Source organism: Cephus cinctus, unplaced genomic scaffold, assembly GCF_000341935.2.
Source record: "Cephus cinctus unplaced genomic scaffold, Ccin1 Ccin1_scaffold1184, whole genome shotgun sequence".
Classification (NCBI taxonomy): domain Eukaryota; kingdom Metazoa; phylum Arthropoda; class Insecta; order Hymenoptera; family Cephidae; genus Cephus; species Cephus cinctus.
The window spans coordinates 2,047,562-2,067,017 of NW_014333664.1; the positions used below are offsets into that span (position 1 = coordinate 2,047,562).

The 19,456-nt window shown below is 48.4% G+C and overlaps 1 protein-coding gene across 4 annotated transcripts in view; it reads left to right on the forward strand.

The window, feature by feature from the left end:
- LOC107272499 (nuclear hormone receptor E75) overlaps nt 1-19,456 on the forward strand; it is an 89,219-nt gene that overhangs the window by 59,544 nt on the left and 10,219 nt on the right. For 3 of the 4 annotated variants that reach the window (XM_015749705.2, XM_015749704.2, XM_025089761.1), the window contains exon 2: nt 16,740-16,828. In XM_015749705.2, coding sequence (XP_015605191.1) covers nt 16,740-16,828 — 89 coding nt within the window. Of the gene's footprint in view, nt 1-15,537; nt 16,339-16,739; nt 16,829-19,456 lie in introns of those variants that run through there. The other variant, XM_015749703.2, reaches the window with a different exon arrangement.

The following is a 19,456-nucleotide window of genomic DNA, read 5'->3' on the forward strand; positions in this document are numbered from 1 at the left end:
TTTTTTTTTTTTTTTTTTTTTTTTTTCCCTTATGACATTCAAAGCTTCGGTATTACCTAACAGCGTGGGCGTTGGGTATACTGTGTATAGATATATATATATATATAGAGACTGACAATGAATCCATAATGCATTGCGAAGGCATCGGCCCTCGAGAATGCGGGTCAGGCGTAGTATGGAAAAGAAAAGAATACGGAACGAAAAATTGTACGAGTGTAGGCGTCGCGACGTCGATCTTTCCCAGTCAATGTATCTACACGGTGATCTCGTTTGCGCAACAGGCCGTAATTAGCTGGCAGAGGTCGGCTGATACGAACGCACGGGGATACCATGAGGAGACGGAAGGAGCGCAACGGGGGCCGAACGTGACGTCAACGGCTGTTTGACGATCCTTCGATTTAGAAAAATTCAATTATTTACGTGCATATACATATATATACGTGCAAGGCTGCTTTCTTGTATCCGACTGCTTTATACGTCTATGATATACGTAGGCTCCTTCCTGTCCCATTAGCAGCCGTTACGTTAGCACTGTGGCTATACACCGACCTAACCTATCCGACTGCGAATTCTAACGAAGAATTCGAACTCGGCTGGTCCGTGCTCCACTAACACAGTGCAATCTCGCGCTACGAAACACTCGTGCTCCGCCTTCTGGTCCCATATCGGCGGCCAGGAATACGTTATCGAGTGACTGCCTGCTCCCATGGTACACTGACACACACTGGGTGGCCACGATTCGGGAGCCGAGAGTCATCGGGAAACTTTTATTGGGTCATGGAAATAGACGTGAACTTTCCGTCCTGGGTCCAGGCACTGCCTCCGCGCTGATCCGTGCGGGTGGGAACGAGAGATGGCCGCGACTAGGACAAAGGAAGAGGGAAAAAAAAGAGAGCACGTCGATCCTAAGCTGTGGGAACGCGGTAGCCTGCTTCTCGGGACGTTCTCTCATTCCACGGATCGTCGGACACAAGTTTCCCGTTCCTTCCGCATAGGTCACGATCTCGCGTAGCGGCTACGGGGAAACCTTCGTGCCGACCCAGGGCTTTGATTTTCATTCGTTATTCTCTTGCCTTCGTCGACGTCTCGGTTACACGTGTCCAGGAAGGATGTTCCAGGCTCGATTTATGGGACGGCTCGTATATAAGGTGTCAATTTTATCACCCAGACCTATATACAGCCTGTCTACGGCAGCCGGGACTGTTCTTATCCCAAGAATCCGCTAACGGACTGGGCCTTATTGATCTCTTTGAGAGAGGCGTTCAAAATCAGACGGACGTCGTCACAATGAAAACCGTTCGTTTGAAATTGACTTTCGACGGGTATACGAATAGCTGGGATCAATAGTTGGGTGGATCGTGGACGGATTCGGGATACGGTCAGGTGTCTTTTCTTTTTTAAAAATCCGTTTTATCTGCGTTGAAAAAAAGTGGGGATTCACCTATATGTTTACCGTATCGTCGCATTGTACGTATATTGTTTTCCCACCGTGTATAGCTATACGTATTTATTTTTATTTTCCTCCCGTCTCAGCATTTCGTAGATTTACTCTCTGAGAGCGTTACTCGAACTCGATGTATTCATTGAGGTAAAGGCTGATACACATGCTCGCGACGCGTCCTGACGAAGCGTCGGCGAAGTCGCTATTAGCATCGATAGCGAGGTTAAGAGTTCACTGAACTCTATGGAAGCGGATTGCCGGACTACGTGCAGGACGCGGGGACGCGGCTATACGGCTACGGCGTGACGTGGGACACGTGTTTGACTCCGAATGTCCGCAGCTATTTCGGCGCGGAATGTCCGCAGCTTCGCGAACGTTCGATCCCGCCGGTGTGCGGCGCCTCCGAGCGAGCGGGATCGGTTAGCCGCGAGCGGCGAACCGGGAGCGACGACTGGCCGAGGTCTCGCGACGCGGCCTGGTGGCTCCTCGCGCCGCTGACCGAATAACCAAATTCGTGGTTCGCCTACTTTCCACGTTGCGCAATGCGTCCGCGCTTTATCGCACCGCGAGGGCAGCACCGTCGTCGCCTTGGGAAAGTATTTTCCTCGATGCGCATTTCGTAATGCAATTAACCGTGGAGATAAGGCCTTGTTACTTTCTCCCCGCGTCATTGTGTATTGTTCGCTACCATGTGCACTCTCTTCTTTCACTTGGAACCGCTGGAGCGAGTTTTCATTATTATTTTTTCTTTTTCTTTTCTATTACGACTCAATGCCCACGTGGCTACAGTTTCTTATATCCAATTGTTGTTTTTAATGTTACCAACTGAATGTTTAGCAATATTTTTTTTGAACGCCCCAAAGACGGATACCTGGGGTTGGATAGTAAAAATTTTGAAATTCTCACGCATGCGCATCCCGGACGGGCGGCAGTGAAATTTTGTGGAATTACGTAAGCCAGCGCATCCCTGCCGTGCAATTCCACCTTCCGCGCTCCCCGCGATCCTCTTTTATCCTCCGTGGATGTGGAGCAATATGGTTGGAGGTGACTGACCGGCGTCCAGTTGCGTTCACTGGCCTTCCCCTCCAGTCCTGCTTATCTCCTCCCTCGCCGCCTCCACCCCTCTCCTCCCCCCCTCTTCCCGGCCTCTCCCGGGCTTCGCACTCGGCACGCGAATAAGCACTCTTCATCGGCAGAGCGTGCTCTCGATCATTCCGTCCTTATGGATTTGGAGCGGCGAATCTGGAGCGTCCGCGAGTCACACGTTAAACATGCACGGATCATCGAGACGCGCAAACAGGTCTAGAACTTAACTATTTTCAAGCTGACGGATCATTCGTGACGTATCTATATAGGTTACTCAAAGACGTCGCTAACGCAATATTTATTTGTCGTAAATTGTCATTGAAATAACCCAGAACCAAAAATTGAGACTTGATATCAGTTTTTTTTTTTTTTTTATAAATCTTGAAAATTCACAAAAATCTCAACGACTCGCACTCACCATGAAATCCCAATGGGCCGTACCCTATCACCTAGCGAATTTTTGCTCTAGAAACTTCACTTTCTTCCCGAAACAGTGTCGAAACTTTCCTAGAAATCGTTCACGCTCGAACGAACAGTTTTCGCGGTCCCGGGCTGATGATCAGCTTTTCGTAAAATCCACTCGTACCGACGCTTCCGTTTTTCATTAACCTCAGCCTCGTCCGCTCGTAATCGATTTCCGATCGATCGTCGTTATCGAAACTTATATTTTACTCTCTCTCTCTCTCTCTCTCTCTCAGTGTATTCGACAAATCCATACAGTCCCAGAGAAAAAGAAAAGTTCAAAAATTCATACACCGCATACCAGTATCCCAGGTACCAAGGGTCCCCATAGACCCGTGTAGTATTTTCCTCAGAGACAATACCGATCCTAGCGAGACCTATCGGACACGAACTGTCCGCAAGGATCGTGCCGATGACCGATCAAAGAGGAGTTCGCGTGGTGAATACTTGATACCTAACCGTCCAAGGCGCACGGCCACTGACCGAAGGAGTCTCCGGACCCGAGCATTGTCCTGAGGTTGTAACCGGGCCCGGCCCCTTGCTGCGCTCGCGTTTTACGCTGCCTCGCCGTCAGGCCAAAGCCAAGAGCCGCTTGCGTAAGCTTCGATTAAATCCAGAATATTACGGGGGCCCCGAGGATCCTTCCTTTCTTGCTCAATACCCACCCATACCGAGATATTACGTATCTGTACCAACTGCGTTGGACTCCTTTGCCATTTCTTCTCCTTTACCATTTCTTTTTTTTCTTTCTCCCACGTTCGCTGATTTCCGTGGACTTTCCACACGCGGCCCGTACTCGGCTCCTGTACGTCGCCGTTCGGGAACAACGTTAACCCTCGTCAGGGTCTCCCTACTCCTCGCTGCTAATCGTCTCTTACAAAGAATTAGCTGGATATTCATTCCCCAACAACTTCACGTCGTACACTGACCTCGCCCAGTATTACATACGGTGGGAATCCCAAAGGATATTTTTTCGGCACTTCGCGCCTACTGTACCCATGCTGTTGATCCGGGTTAATACGTATATATTTCTCCGACGCCCCGAAGTCATAGGTACCTACCCTTTTTACTATAACCTGATCGACATTTTTTTAAATTCAATACTCATGGGATCACACAAGTCCTTTACGGAGAGTGACTTTACGATTAGATGCAAATTACTGTAGCGGTATACGGAAGATCTGTGTATATAGTTGTATATATATATATATATACATACCGGTTAGCTATTTACGTATCTACCAGTTGAGAATTATTCTCCGTATCTGGACTATATAGTAGCGAGGACTCTTTTGTTGCGAAAACATCTACGTGCTAGTCTCTTGATATTCAATGCTTATATATATGTATATTGATTTTTTTTATTTTCTCCAAGAATCCACCATGGTGGTTAAATATAATGAAAAAATTCCTTTTTTCTTACTGAACGATAATGTATACTACGTATGTACGTATACATATATATATATACTAGACTGTACCCTTGGCAGTTTTATTCTACGGTCACTGCCCGTCACGAGGTCAATTCCTGCAAGATGATTAATCTACGTCGAACGAACGCTGATTCAAGGACATGAAAAAAAAAAAAAGAGTTGTACAAAAAACAGAAGAGGACCGAAGGTACATGGCTTTAAAAGAATAAGAAAAAAAAAAAAAAAAAAAAAGAAAAAAAAAAAAAAAACAGAAGAGGACCGAAGGTACATGGCTTTAAAAGAATAAGAAAAAAAAAAAAAAAAGAAAACGAAAAAAAAAAGTTCACGACCTCAGCTCGGTAAAGATTTCCAAGAGTTTTGTCGTTTACGGCTAATTCAATTAGTATGTATATTTGTCCGTCCGATCAGTATGTTAATTGGGAACAGATATATAACGGCACTGTCGTTTGATAGATCTGTAATGAATTTTTTTGTTTCATAGGCACGTCCATCCGTAAATGCACCTAGAGGTACGTACGCGAAGGTATATCGCGTTACACGTGATTACGCAGCTGACGGTGTAAGCGCCGCGCGCGGCTTTCGATGAAAAAGCGAGTCTTTTTTGAAGCCTCCTTCTCCGTCCTCGTTTCTCCTCCCTCGTTTTCCGCGGCCGTCACACTTCCCGTCCTTCTTCCTCTTCCTCGTGTACGAGTATCGCGGATCTCGGTCGCCCGAAGATTCTCGATTTCGTGGGATCGGAGCCGGGGAGCGATGAACTCGGTCACCGGGCAACAAACTGCAGGCCTCGGGAGCCATTCGGGGCCTCTCGCGCGCTCTCCCATACAAGCCCAAGAGGAAACGTAGACGGGGAGGGCAGCCACTGCGAATCTTCGTTACTTTCGGTACCCGAGTCTGGTGGTCTGTGGTAGGAATTGATTGGCCTTTAAATTGTCGAAGGAATTTATATTAATTTTAATGGTCGAGGTCAGTGACCTCGCATTAAAAAAAAGAAAAAGAAAGAAGGCCCGTATCGATATCGAGTGGTTAATTTTGACCTTGAAATAAAAACGATGACGTAACGACGTATAGGTTCGGTATCCTTAAGATCGAAGCGTCTTTATTAAAATTTTGAAAAAAAATCCTTCCGGACCCCCAGTTCGGAAGAACGACGGGGAAGACGTCGGCAGAGCCACCTTTGCACGGTACCTGGACGCGAATAGCGGTTCCCGCGTCCGGAACGTTCGTAAACGATTTATTTACCAAAGCCACGTCCAGGCCGTTGCCCCTGGCTGGATCGAGGCTTTGTTTTGACACGGACGAGACTCACGGGCAATAACCAGGTTACGCCCGTTACGCAGAAGGAACGAGCGCCCAATGTCCCGTAGGCGGTGAGACCGCCGAGAATAGCCGAATCGACTCTTACGTATACGTAATAACGTCACGAGGTTCAACCGAGCGATTTACGTTGCTGAGGAAATTATCGGAGCCCAGAAGAAAAGTCAGTCGTGCACCGGCCTGCCGACTGGATTATCCTTACGCTCGGCGCGTGGGGGAAGACGTAGGTCTTTAAACAGGCTGGCAGAAGCGAGGAGTAGAGAGAGAGAGAGAGAGAGAGAGAGAGAGAGAGAAAAAAGAAAACAACCAGTAGCGTAACCGTTGCTGCATAGCACGTTGACGTCGGCGCTGCTAGTGTGGGTTACCTGGTTAGTGACCGGCCAACCGAGTTCACTGGCATCGCCCTCTTCCAGGTTGGCTAATCTCGCTCGCGAGAAACCAGCCAATCGCTGCTCCTCCTTCGCTGGATCTAGATGAGCCTCGATCAGAAATAGATCATTCGATCAGTCGATCGAGATGCGAGTTTAAGACCGATTTCATGCACTTTTTTTTTTAATTTCACATTTTTAATAATAAAAACCCGATCCGACACGGACGAAAGTGATATTTCTTGCATACGCGCGTCTTTCCTACATCTTTGCCCTTTGACGTTTAACTTGACAAAGATACCGAAACTATACACGCGATATATATAGGTATAGTCCTACGAGTAAAATCAGCCGTCTAGATCGGGCAAGTTGCGGGTGATACAGGTCGTTCACACCGTAACGATAAAGTCGCTCGAGGTACGGCAGAGTGTGCGATTAGCCTATTTTACCAGGGGCTACATAGAAACCGGCCAGGAGCTACGGCGACGGTCGTCCGTACACAGAACGATTAGGGTCATTGTTTTTGGTATCGTCGATTCTCCCCTTAAGCCCTTATCGTCTTATCTTAGAATCGAATGAAATATTTTCACATCGTTTACGCGATGACGTCACGAATCCATTATTTCCACAAATTTTTCTCTCATCCCCACCTTCACCCCTGCAGGATCCTCTCGCGAGGTCGAATTTTCACGTGGCGACCGTATCACCCATATTCGACTTTATCCTCTTATCGGTGATACGCCGCGTTCTCAAAGGAGGACATTTACGAGGGACGATTCTATACGTGAATTTGTCTTACGTGAGCTATTGGCCCTACGAACGATTACGATACACCGGAGGCAATGAACTTTCGCTTGATGTGGGTCAGAAAAGTAATCGCAAAGGGTCTACGCACTCTGCGCGAACACGCGTCACTCTCGTAAACACGCTCGCGTTTAGTCATCGGTTGACGTACGCAAAAATGCTCCTTGTATCTTTAGTACATGGGACTATATACATAGCTATACCTGGAAGTACGTGAATGTAGGCAATATGACTTGAGCGTAAGAAAGCCGTGTGTATATATATATATATATATACGGACTCGATGGAGTGTTGCACCGTCCCAGGGTCGACGCCCGCAACACCGGCGTCCTGCTAGCGATGTTATGTCATTCATGGTCTTACGCAGCTATATCCCACCTATTATACCTAGTGCCATGTAACGTATACATATATATACAAAGATCGCGTACCTGAGCGTATAAACGTAAAAGTACAGTTAGACAGACGCTTTCCGGGCTTCCGGTTATATGCCCAATTCTCGCTATATGCCTTTCTATCCTTTAAAATCAATAATTGACTTCCGGTAGCGATATAGCCCCTTTGTTTTTCGTATTCTCAATAACGTCCTCGTGTTTCCGCTGTCTTTCCGAGACTCCTGGTCTATTTATGTATCCCTGTCAATAAAGACGTTGCCATGGCAACTCGTTGGATCGCACTTTAATGGCGTCCGTAACGACCCTCGTAATGACACTTGGAATGGATGCTGGCCGATCCTTAATCCCGGGTCGTTACTCCCGTACCCGAAGGATTGTCCCACGGAGTGATCCGCGAGTAAATAGTAAATTCGAGTGGGTGAGCCGTTTTACCTGGAAGCTCTTATTCCTACGAATAACGTACGTGGCGATATCGCGAGCCTTGCCGTTAGGGTACAGTTAGTCTTTGGAAATGTCTCTGCGTGACCGCGGCGACGCAGGCCGTCCCCCGTGTGCGTCATACCGAGAGCAAGCACCTCCGTGTGTCCTTATGGCACTCGTTTTGCCTATCGAGCTAAACAAGGAAATTACAGAGGGGATCTCGTCGGGTTCGAGTGCCGAGATATTTGCTCGGAAGCGCGTCTGCGCATGCGCGGCTCGATTAGATCGAAGACGTCACGCAGCCGAGTCTCAACCAGGCGATCGATGTTACGTCGATCGATCCCTCGCCGATAAGGATTATCGACGTGCCAGGGAATCCTCGTGAAAATGGAACGCTCTTGGATACTGAAATTCATTCACCGGAAACGTTAACTTAGCTCCGTGTCACTGGGAGAGTCGTGACTGTCTTTCCTGACTCCCGTTAAGCCGCGCGCAGGCGCATAGGTACCACGCGAAGCCGGTTACGTAGCGAAATTCCAGTTTTTAAATGAATTCTTTTCAAGTCCGCCGCTTAACGTATTGCGCGTAAGGCTTGACAGGCCTCGGGTCATCGTCCGCGGAAACGTAAAGACTGTAAGGTGTCTCGTGCCGAACGAGACGCGAGACAGGATCAACGAACCCACCCGGGGCACCATCCTGGCGCATCATCCTGGCGCATGCACCCTACCGGTGGATCAAGCGCGCGCGCCTGCTCCCATAAAGGAATTCGTACTTTACGCGGAGGCGGATCTTTGGCTTTGGGAATATTCGATTCCCTTGAGGTCACGCGTGCCAGTGTCTATCGCGCTTTGTTGATCCTGCCACTGGCTGTACCTCGTGTCGCCTTCGCCGATCCACGGCTGTGCCGTTTCTTGGGCTGCCGCGTACGACTCTGTTTTTTTTTGTAAACTTTGCATAAGGGCAGCTAGGAACGTTGTAGGTACTTAGGTAGGGCATTGCACCGAAGCGCACCACGGTGGAAGTCCCAGCGGACTCTTGCAAGGTAGTTGCATCGCGTAGCCGCGTCCAGTGACCCGCCCTACCGTTAGGACGGCCCCGAGGATGCGTTCCCCACTTCACTCTTTTACCTTACCTTACCTTAACTTCTTCTTCCCTTTCCTTTCCCTGCACCTTCTCTTCTCTTACCCACACTTTTACACCTTCGCCAGCCTCGTCCTGTGTTCACGAAAATTCTCGAACGTTCCTCGCGTGTGTTGGCTAACGGTAGGGCTCGTGGAGTTCTATTACTCTTTATTATTTTTCTTTTTTTTTTTTACTACGTCACTACGGTGGAATATTCTTTTTTTTTTCAATTTTCTTTTTCTTTTTGCACATTCCTATTTTTTCTAATTACGTTTTTTGACCATTTTTCGATTTTTCACTATTTCTCATCCATTTGTCGGATTTTAATCGGACATCTTTTTTTTTTATTCGCTGGCAAGCCTGACCTTTGTCTCTTTTATCAGACTCGGGTTACCCAAAACGGTCTCGACCGTTCGCGTCGCTATCGACGAAGAAAGTGCCGTGAAGAAGTTTCGCGTAGTCGGGGCACTGGGTTAGTGTCCTTCCGTTCGTGAAATTCACGCAACTCGCAGTAGGGTATCCAGATCCATACCGTCATCCAAATATAGTAATAACATCAATGACCCTTATAAAAGGTACCACGATAAATAGAGTGACTGTACCGACGACGTCAGATTTTTGCAATTTATAATTTTTTTTTCAAATTCCTACCAAATTATCTATCCTAAATCCCAGCCGAACGATATATCCACACATGCAGTTTTGACAGGTATAAAAAAAATCTTACCGATACACGCCTTTGAAATGTATATCATTTTCTTCATATAGTAACTTTACGTGAATGATCGTAGTGACGTACAAGTCCCACTCGACCGTACACTACCCCATTGTCAATTCAAGGCGCGATTCGCAAATCGTTTCGCAAACGGTACGCGCTCTGCATCAAACGTCACAATGGTTGCAGGCCAGTCGCGGCTTTGAAACGTGGCGAGGTCAGTGACCGTTTTGTACACAGGGGTCGGCGCACTCCCAGATCGCACTTTGCCTGCACGAGAATGTACTTCGGGAGGACGATGCAGTTGTTGCACTCCCACGTCGCAATGTGGTCCCGTAACATTCGTGGAACCCCCCACCACCCCCGCGTAATGCACACTGATTTTGAATAACGCTTGAAAAAAATTCATTTTATTTTATCCCAATTCCCAAAAACGTTTTCTCGAGGTTTTGGTAAAATTTACGAAATTTTTTTTTTTAGTTTCAAATTTTCCCCCCACAAGCAAGTAAACAAGTAAAATTGACCCTGTCAAGAAATACGTCATCGAACCCATAACCAATCCTATTAACATTGAAGTACCCCAAGGGGTGGTTAAGGGTGCTGAAAAATTAGTTAATTCTCACTAAGGTTTCTCACCGCTGTGCAAATGATCTTTCGGTCCTGGTTACACGTACAGGGGTTCAAGGGTTCCTCGTTGTAAGAGGTTAGAGGTTAGGTAGGCACCTTTCTCAAAACCGCACCGATCTTTGTGCCTGACCAAGACCGCTCATGGATTTATACGAACCGACAATTTCCGCCGTCTTCAATTTTCACATCGTCAACCCACGGGTAGCACGCTGAATATTCGCCCTGTTCCCTCGCCAGTCCTTAACCCTTTTCCCTTGTATCCCGAACCCCGGGCAATCGGACAGCGTGAACTCCGCCCAGGGTACCAGGTCAGCAGGGTGCATCTGCCAATACTCCGTACAAAGTCCTCCTTACTGGGACATCAAAACAAAGGCTTAACAGCCTCGGGGATGAAAGTCCCGAAGACACTTTGGGGTTTGCCACCTAAGAAAGTCAATGTTGTCTTAGGTAAACGGATTATCGGGATAATTTAGCATAGTAACTGTAATACCCTTTGACAAGTCTCCTGTCGCTTGTTGTGGATTATCCATGAGAGATCCAAAGTAATCTCCGGACAAACGCTGTGTTTGCCAATACACCTGAGTAACGAGCGTGACGTCAGGCTATTTTCAGACTTTCAAAAATATATATCCTCCATTCATATTTGGTATGCAAAACTTATCATTTTAGCCGAATTTAGTCTCGAATAAAAATTTGGATTTTTATTCGACAGTATACTCTACCAATAAGATTCCTATCGCGTATACCTGTATATCTGTGTACAGTCCCTGCAAGGTAAATCAGTTCCCGGCAAAGTGGCAATGGAGAGCAGGGCATCTCGAGGCCGCGGCTACTGGCACACACGTTATTTTCTATATCTCGCTCCTCTCAGCGGCATGTAACCCGCACGGCGTTCGCCTCTCCTGCCTCCTGCCCACCCGTCTCCTACGTCCCCGGAGCAAGTCAAAGGCAGTTCTCACAGTAGCGACACACGCGCATCCTCTCCACGAGGTAATGCAACTGTACTCTCGACTCTATCCACACGCTCGCAGCCCAACGAATATACCTATATACAATTTGGAGCATCGGTGTGCAATCCGGCCGGTATCACTGTACACGTCATCTAGCGAGTCTTTGGCCGATCTTCACGAGGCGACTGACCTCCTTGCGAAGCCCGTTTCCCGTCGTACTATGGCAACAGGCAAGTCGAACGAGCGCGACGACCTAGCGAGAGGAGAGGCGCCAAGAGAAATTACTTTTTCCATTTTTCTTTCTTCTCGATCTCGACGCCGCACGCGATTCTATACCTTACGCAAATTACACGCAAATTACACGCAAATTACACGCAAATTACACGCACGCGTTGGACTGGTTTTCGATTTTTTTTACCGATCGAGTACTGTATACTTGCCCGTGTACCGATCAGCTGTCATGTACAGGGTTAAGATCGTAAGGTGGTACGATTTGAAAAAATACAGACAAAAATTGTAGGGTGGAAAATAATTTTTTTTTTTTACTGAAATGCCAAAAAAATTTTAGGCTCAGGCTCACTTTTCTATCACGAGTATATTTTATCCGGGATTCGGACTTGACTGTAGCACCCTGCAGCCGGGTGCATCCTGTAACGTTTGGTTGCATCAGGCATGCAGCACTGGGTGTCCGCTGCACTGTGCTTTGTCATTCTTCTATGCGGCTCGTGTCCTCGATCATATCTCGTTGCGTTCGGTTGCATCAATAAGCATAAGGCGAATCTGTGTCAGCTTGGCATCGGTCGAGTCGTCGAGTTTCGTAAATGGAAATGAAAAATTTTTTTCAAAAAATCTATCGAATATACGTATTACGTATGTTTATAAAAATTTTCCGATATATCTCATAGAGCGGAAACAGCGGATCTGCCGTATGAAGATTGAATAGAACCTCTGCCAATTAACGCGCCTAATTCAGTCTCTTACAGTTAAGTTTGTCCGTCCAATTCGCACGATTTCGTTATGACCTCCGCGAGCCCCTTAACGATTACAAGTCTGGTTAAACTCCGGGCTGGGTCTCCTCGTGTCTCGTGTGTGCACGGGGAAAGAAAAAAAAATGCGTTTCAACGATACCAGAGGATATCGATCTTTTTTTTTTTTACGGAGGAAAACGATTTCGCGGTTTCGGTGTAAGACACAAGAGACTTCTCAAGCACGTTCGTCGTGTTTCTCCTCCCTGGTTGCAAGTTCAGTGACATCACACACGCACGTGCGTGATGTGCCGTACGCACCGTTATGCCCATAGCTAGACATATAGCGCCCACTGCGGAAGTATATTGTTGTAGTCAGTGGCACGCCATAAGAATTGCGCGCGAGCGCACGGACAATAATAATAATGCTCGGGCCGTTTGTGCCAGAGGTTGACACTCCGGTTACCTAGTCGGCAATTGGCACCAGGAAGCTGCCAACCGAGCACAGAGCCTCCCGGGTCGCCGACCGGTCGACCGGTGCCAAGGACTCTCGGCCGCGCCGATGTCCTTAAAAGACACGAAATTCAATTCAGAAATACAAGATTTTTCATACGTACGATCGGACTTCCTTATCGTCGACGGACGCTTGTAGTACGTATTTACTCGGAGGGACTATGACGTCACGCGTAATTTTCATTTACCTTTTCACTCGGACGACGCAGTTTTACCAACCTCCCCGGGTGACGTCTCGTTCGGTCGTTGGTGCGTTACCAACTTTTTGCGAGTTTGTCAGATTTCTGAGCTGCGGAAAGAGGTTACCTCTCTTTTTTTTTTTTCTTTTTTTTTTGACAATTATTCAAAGTCACGAATCGATCGAGCGTGATGATCTTACGGCGCAGTGCATATCTATTTTGGTTCGGACTTCCGTGTAAGAGCGTAAAAACAATTTTAATACAAATAATGTTAATAAAGTTTTTTCGAATTTTTTTTCTCACCGTTGGCAACAATCTGGATCTTATGAAATTCTTACGTCACTTTCATTGTCACTCGTGTCGCGTCGTTTTTTCTCGGATCTACAAAACAATGTGAAAACTGTCGTTCGATCGATTATTCGCGTGGGTTAGTTGGCGCACCCTGGATGTATCTACGGTAAGCCTACGAGTCCCAGGTTCGGCGTTAATGACAAGGAGCACGTGCGTGTCCGAGAGGTCGGTTTACACGGTGCGATTAAAAATAGACGGCTCCGCCTCGACGCCGCTATAGTTACGTCGCATCCGTTGCATATAAACGCGCCGGCAGTAATACGATAGCTGGTTATACCATTTCACGAGAAAGTTTCACCATTTCCATTGATACCCGTCGATTCTTTTTTTTCTTCCACACGAGACCTTGTCCGTCCAACAGAAACGAATATACCCCTTCGCTCCAGACCGTAAAGCCCCCCCCAAGTACCCAGCCAAGAATACGTGGGGTAGGTTGTCCTCCGTAGAACGTTAACGGGCTGCTCGTAAAATCATGAAAATATAAATTATTACGTCGATAATTGACGCACTCGAGAGGTCAGGTCGAGTCGTCCTCCGGAGGGTCACCGGTGAAAGTCTCTTCCGCTCCAGACCGTTTACGAGAGTACAAAATGTGAATTTGAGTAGAAGAAAAAAAAAAGTACACAAATTTTATGACTTTTTCAAAATATCGTTAAAGGGGTACCTCGATGGCAAGGGGTTGAGAGTACCGGAAGAGGTATGTTTATAAGTATCGACTTGGCGTAAAAGTATTTGTTCAGAAGAAAATATCGTATTACGCTAACCGTGTCCCAAGTGGTCGGACCTGGTCCTTCGGTGGTCATGGATGTCCGGAATGAGGAAGGACCGATTTCCGGTGTCGATTGGAACCTCCTGGCCCACCCCCCCCTGTTCCCGTCTACTTGCCCGGCACACAAGGACTCTATGGAACCGCTTACGTGGCCAGCACGGCCGAATGGCAAACGTGTTGCGCTCCGAGGTCTCGCGGAATTCGTTATTCGTAATATCGCACAGGGTGTCCTCGAGAAGTGCTGATTCGCCGTTGAGCTCGGTAGGCGTCAGTCACGGATCCTTCGCGCGGTTCACTGGCCCACCCCAAGGACCCCCCCGGTCCTCCTTATCCTCTACAGTCCACAGTCCATAGACATAGACACTCGTCGCGTGTATCGTTACAAGTCACGAGGACAAAGTTATTCAATTTCGCGAGAGTCCAGCATGTCGGTAAAGTCGACCGCGTCTTTGTTGGGCTAACCGAGAAACGTCAGCCGATATTTCGACAATGGCACGCACGTGCGAGATAGAAAAAAAAAGTGAAAAAAAAAAAAGTATATCTCCGAAGCACCGATGACGGTAGGCAAAACGGTGGGTACGTCCCGTAGATGCAGGTACTTCGAAAACTGGCCGATAACAGGGTTCGCTGAACTGATAACGACTTTGAAAAATCAGCTGAGCACAAAGGATCCGCAGGCAGCCGAACGCGGTGCAAAAGGCCGTGAAAAGTGTAAAGGAGCTGCGACCTTATCTGCTCGGACTGAAATAACCTGAAATAACGTAATAGCAGGGAAACTCTTATGGGACACGATCGTTGGCAAGTGAAAGGATTGCAGCCATAGGAGATGCGTGTGCAGTCGCACAGAGAGTGTGTACATGCCCATCCACGTAGCCGGCGAGTCCTCGCGTGAGGCTGCTGACGAGTCGTAAAAGCGTCCGAGAGGGAGAAGAGCGTCGATATGTACAGAGAGTACAAAGCGAAGAGAGAGAGAGAGAGAGAGAGAGAGAGAGAGGGTCGATGGGCGGTGGATGAGTGCGCGAGAGAGAGGGAGAGACGTGTGCGAAGGAGTAAGGAGAAGCAAATGAAGGAGGAGGGAGAGGAGGAGGAGGAGGGGGGAGGAGGGGGCGGGAGGCTTCGGTTAGTAAAGCGCGAAGCAGCGGGCAGAGTGAAGAAGATGGAAGAAGGAGAGAAGAGAGAAGAAGGACGGAAGCATCGGGAGTATCCAGAGTGGAGGAAGGAGAGCAGATGGCCTTGGCCGCCGCTGTGGGGTAATTCAGTCAAGGTTTCGGCCGATGAACTTCCTCCGATGGTAGGAAGGAGGCTGCCGGCGGTGGGGGAAAGGCGACAGCCAATAGGGTCGCTGCTCGGTTCGTCGAGCTTCGCTCCGATTGGCCGGCGAGAGGATCGGCATTGTGCCGTACAGTCGCGGCGCTCGGTTGTCAGTGACCTCCAACATTGAAAATACGATGAACTCCAGACTGAAGTTCTACTACACACTAGTAGCCAGGGCGTAGACATTGTAGACACCCCCACTACGCCGGGGACTTTGGTAAGGGCTGCACACCAGAGAGAGAGAGAGAGAGAGAGAGAGAGAGAGATAGAGAGAGTGAGCAGACCAGGTAACCAACACTCTACGGCACCAAACTCCAGTCAGACCAACGCGAACCTCCCTCGAGCGAAGACTCACTTTCACTCTCTTCGTGTCTCGTTACGCTCGCTGCCTTTAGCCGGTCGATCCTTATAATACTCCGGTGTACCCTTGGCCGAGCCACAGATCGCACCTGCCCTTCGTAACGCGAGGAACCTTAGAGCCGACTAACAGGCGCGCGGACGATTGCCTGCGCGTTGCCAGAAAATCCGGATTTTACCTCGCCGGACATTCGCGTGTGCACTTTTGACTATCGAACGAGATTGTCCCCTTTGGTCAACACCTCGGGGCTGTCGTGTCACTTTGACTTCCGGTACTCTGTGGATTCACGTACATCGCGCTATCCTTGACACGTAACTACAATCCATGTTTGCTCGTTGATCCAACGACCCTAGTCGTTTCTCGTATCTGGTGAACCCCAGTGGCTGTGACAGTGAACGCATGGCAAATGTCGCCTCCTCGTTTGAGGACCCCCGACACGTAAACAGTGAAGTGTCGTGACCTGTGTACGGCGCAAACGCAAGGATTTACATTGACTCTCGGACTCGCTCTTAAGACAGGCTCGAGGATGATACTCACGCCGGACAGTAGCATGCACGTTTTGGTTGCTCCTCCACCGGCGCCGGAATCTCCGATGTCCAGCGTCTCCTCGCACAGCTCTCATGCCTCGACCATGTCGCATGTCACCGGCATGAGCAGTCCTTATCACGTTGCTCATATGTCGCATATACCTAGTATGCCCACTATGGATTCCACGGTGTCTTCAGCCAGGCCGGAGCCTGAATTGAACATAGGTATATTACGAGCTCCTGTATTTCCACACTCGACGGGATAAGTTTCTAATGGGAAAATCGAGATTTAAGGTTTTATCGTACTTTTTGTTTTTCCCCAATGTTATTTTCTTATAATTCTCCGTGTGCCTATGTATATATATATATATATATTTAGCGGCGAGGATCGGAGCCCCCGATGAGATCGAGTAGCGTGACAGCCGAGTGAAAGCAGAAAGTTGTAACAGCGATGCTGTAACCTCGCCGCGGAGAAAGTGTTCTTCTTTCTCCCGTTCCTTTCTCCTCTCTTTCTCTTTCGTTCTTTCTCCGCGGTCACGAGACGAGCGCCCATGTGCTCCGCACGAGATCTCACGGCTTGACTAAACAGAGCTTTATTTATTTTCTTCTTTCTTTTTCTTTTACAGAATTCGACGGCACCACCGTTCTCTGTCGCGTCTGCGGCGATAAGGCGTCTGGCTTTCATTATGGCGTTCATTCTTGCGAGGGATGCAAGGTAAGAGATTTGCTCGTTTAGTTTTCGAATATTTGGCAATTATCACGAAACACCTGTCGACGGTAATTTTGACTTTGGTTGTTATTCGAAATCGTCCTATTGAGTAATTGAAATTTTACGTTTCGATTTTACATATGCGTATGTATATATATATATATATATATATATGCCTGTCGATGGTGTCTCGTGATACGTGCGGCATTCCGCTGCGGTGTGGCGGCCAGGAAGTGAGCGGCGAAGCCGAACGGGAATTCTCAAGGCTGCGCAAAAGCGATTGACCGCCGTGTCAGCGAGTTGCGAATTAACCTTGGGTACACGGAAATTGGGGGGGAGAGACGGGAGTAATGGTCAGGAATCCTTGCCGGTCAGTTTGTACGTTAGAAAAAGTTGACGTGGATCGCGGGGAGGGGAGACGGAAAAAAAGAGAAAAAAAAAAGAAAAAAAAAAGACTCATACTTCCATTATATCGCGATTTCGCAAACGCGCGATATTTTATTCCTTCGTCGTCGACGCATTCGCTGTCGAGGTTCGCGGGCGAAACGGATCTCATTTTACGCTGAGCTTGCACGCGCGGAAGGAGAATCTGTGGGAAACGTCTCTTGCCGTCCGAGTGTACGTGTGTGTTCAGTGGTCGCGTTTCACGTGGCTTCCCGACAATGAGGGAAATGCGAGACGTCCTTCTTGACAGACGCGCGCAAATTTCACCTACGACAATGTTCTTTGGGCTTCGATTAGATTCCAGAAAATTTTCGGCAATTCCACGAATCGTTCACGACAATGAGTCCCCATTGGCGGTTGCGCAAAGAGAGGGGAAAAGTGGCAAATTCCTTTTTTTTCTTTTCCTTGTATTCCCTTTTTCTTCTTTCTCTCCTCCCATCCTCGTGGTTTTCCTCCTGTTATCCTGCGGGGCCCCAACGTACCCTTGTGCCCTCTTCCCAGTAAATAGAAGCGCGCGTGAGAAGGGTCCGGGAGAGCAGGTAGTCCATTGGGACCCATCCTGGCGTGTATCCCTTGGGAGGAGGATCCATTTGCGGTCCATGTCGAGATGAGCGGGCGGAAGTCCTTGGTCAGGTATATATATACCGAGAAGTACCAATTTCTCTCTTGTCCAGGTCAGATAGTGTCTCTTGGCACGGTTACGTAATTTCGTAACCGAATCAGAATTCGCCATCTGGATGTCGCGCTCGCATGATATCACGAACGGGAAATCGGTGGGATTACGTGTCGTACGTTTCGGCGTATTCGCGGTTGCAAGAGTCGAAGGCCGCCGAGTCAACGTCCTCGCGGTTTCCTCGACGCAATGGCCTAAAGAGGCGTGGATCGAGGAGGGGAGGCAGTGCGCGCCACCCGACGTGCTATCTAGTAATCGCGACTAGGTAGGACATGGCGGGGATGCATATACTATAGCTAGAATAGCTTTGGGTTAGCGTACGTAGAGACTCTTCCACTCGGGAGGCCCGGGGTACCACCTCAGCCGCGATCCAGCCACTAGGTACTCAGGTCCATCAGTCTCTGGCTGTCTGACCAGGTGGAGGTAGATCAGCGATTACCGATGATCGACCAGATCCAAGTTGGATCTCATGAGGAGATTGCCACTTGATTCTCTCAGTTTCAACTTCCCCTTAGGTACCTGGTCGGATGATGATGAACCTCGGTGCATGGGTACCAGCCCCATTGTGCCATGATTTTGTCCGTGTACTATGGTCGACTTTCGATTTTCAAAAAGAAAGGAATAGAAAATGGAGTGGAAAGTCTTAGGCACCCGGTGAGTCTTCGCCGCGACAGGTCCAGGCCGCAATTTAGTGGATGGCGAACCGCACCGGTCCAGGTAAAGAGGAATGCAGCGACTCCTCTTTGTCGAGGGTTCGCCAACTTACGGAATTGGAAAAAGTAGATCATCCCTCGTCGACCACCTGGCCCAGCCTCCTCGTCCATATACAGCCCCTCGAAATTTTGTCTCGACTTCCTGTGCAGGCGGTCACTCGGCACCCTGTTCTCTCTTCTGGCTCCTACGTTTCATTCCCTACGCCCGGTATGCCTGTAGTTATTTCAAATGCGGTCCTCTTCCAATGCGCTCACGTTGAGTGGGTCAGTGACGTGCTGAGCGAACCGTAAGAGGCGTAAAACTTGGTCTGGAGTGACCTAGCCGCTAGCGGTGAAGTGCTCGGAGCTGCTACTGGCGAGAGGAACCTGCAGGGAGAAGGACCGGGAACGAGGGGAAGGTGCGAGTGCGAGAGAGAAGGGAAGTGTCCCACGTGGAAAGGGAAGAGAACGCGGAAGAGTGTTGAGGTGTCTTTAAGACTAGGTCGCTCGGTCGCATTACTGTTGTACTATTTAGCTAAGATTCCCAGGAAACGAACAGAGTTTGGTTGATTGAGCTTTTCAAAAATATTTACGAAAAAAAAAAAAAATATATAGAAGACATCAGCAAATCATCTACGTCACATCCATGAATCGTTAGCCAAAGATTACCGGGACTTTAGAGAAAAGCGTACAGAGAGGGATGAAAAATATAACGATCGGACGTCAAGCAGAGATCAGCAGATAGAGCGTGAATGCACGTAAGGCGAAATCACCAGTATTCTTCCAGTCCACGCTGTAAGGGTTGATAACAAGTCCCGGGGGGGG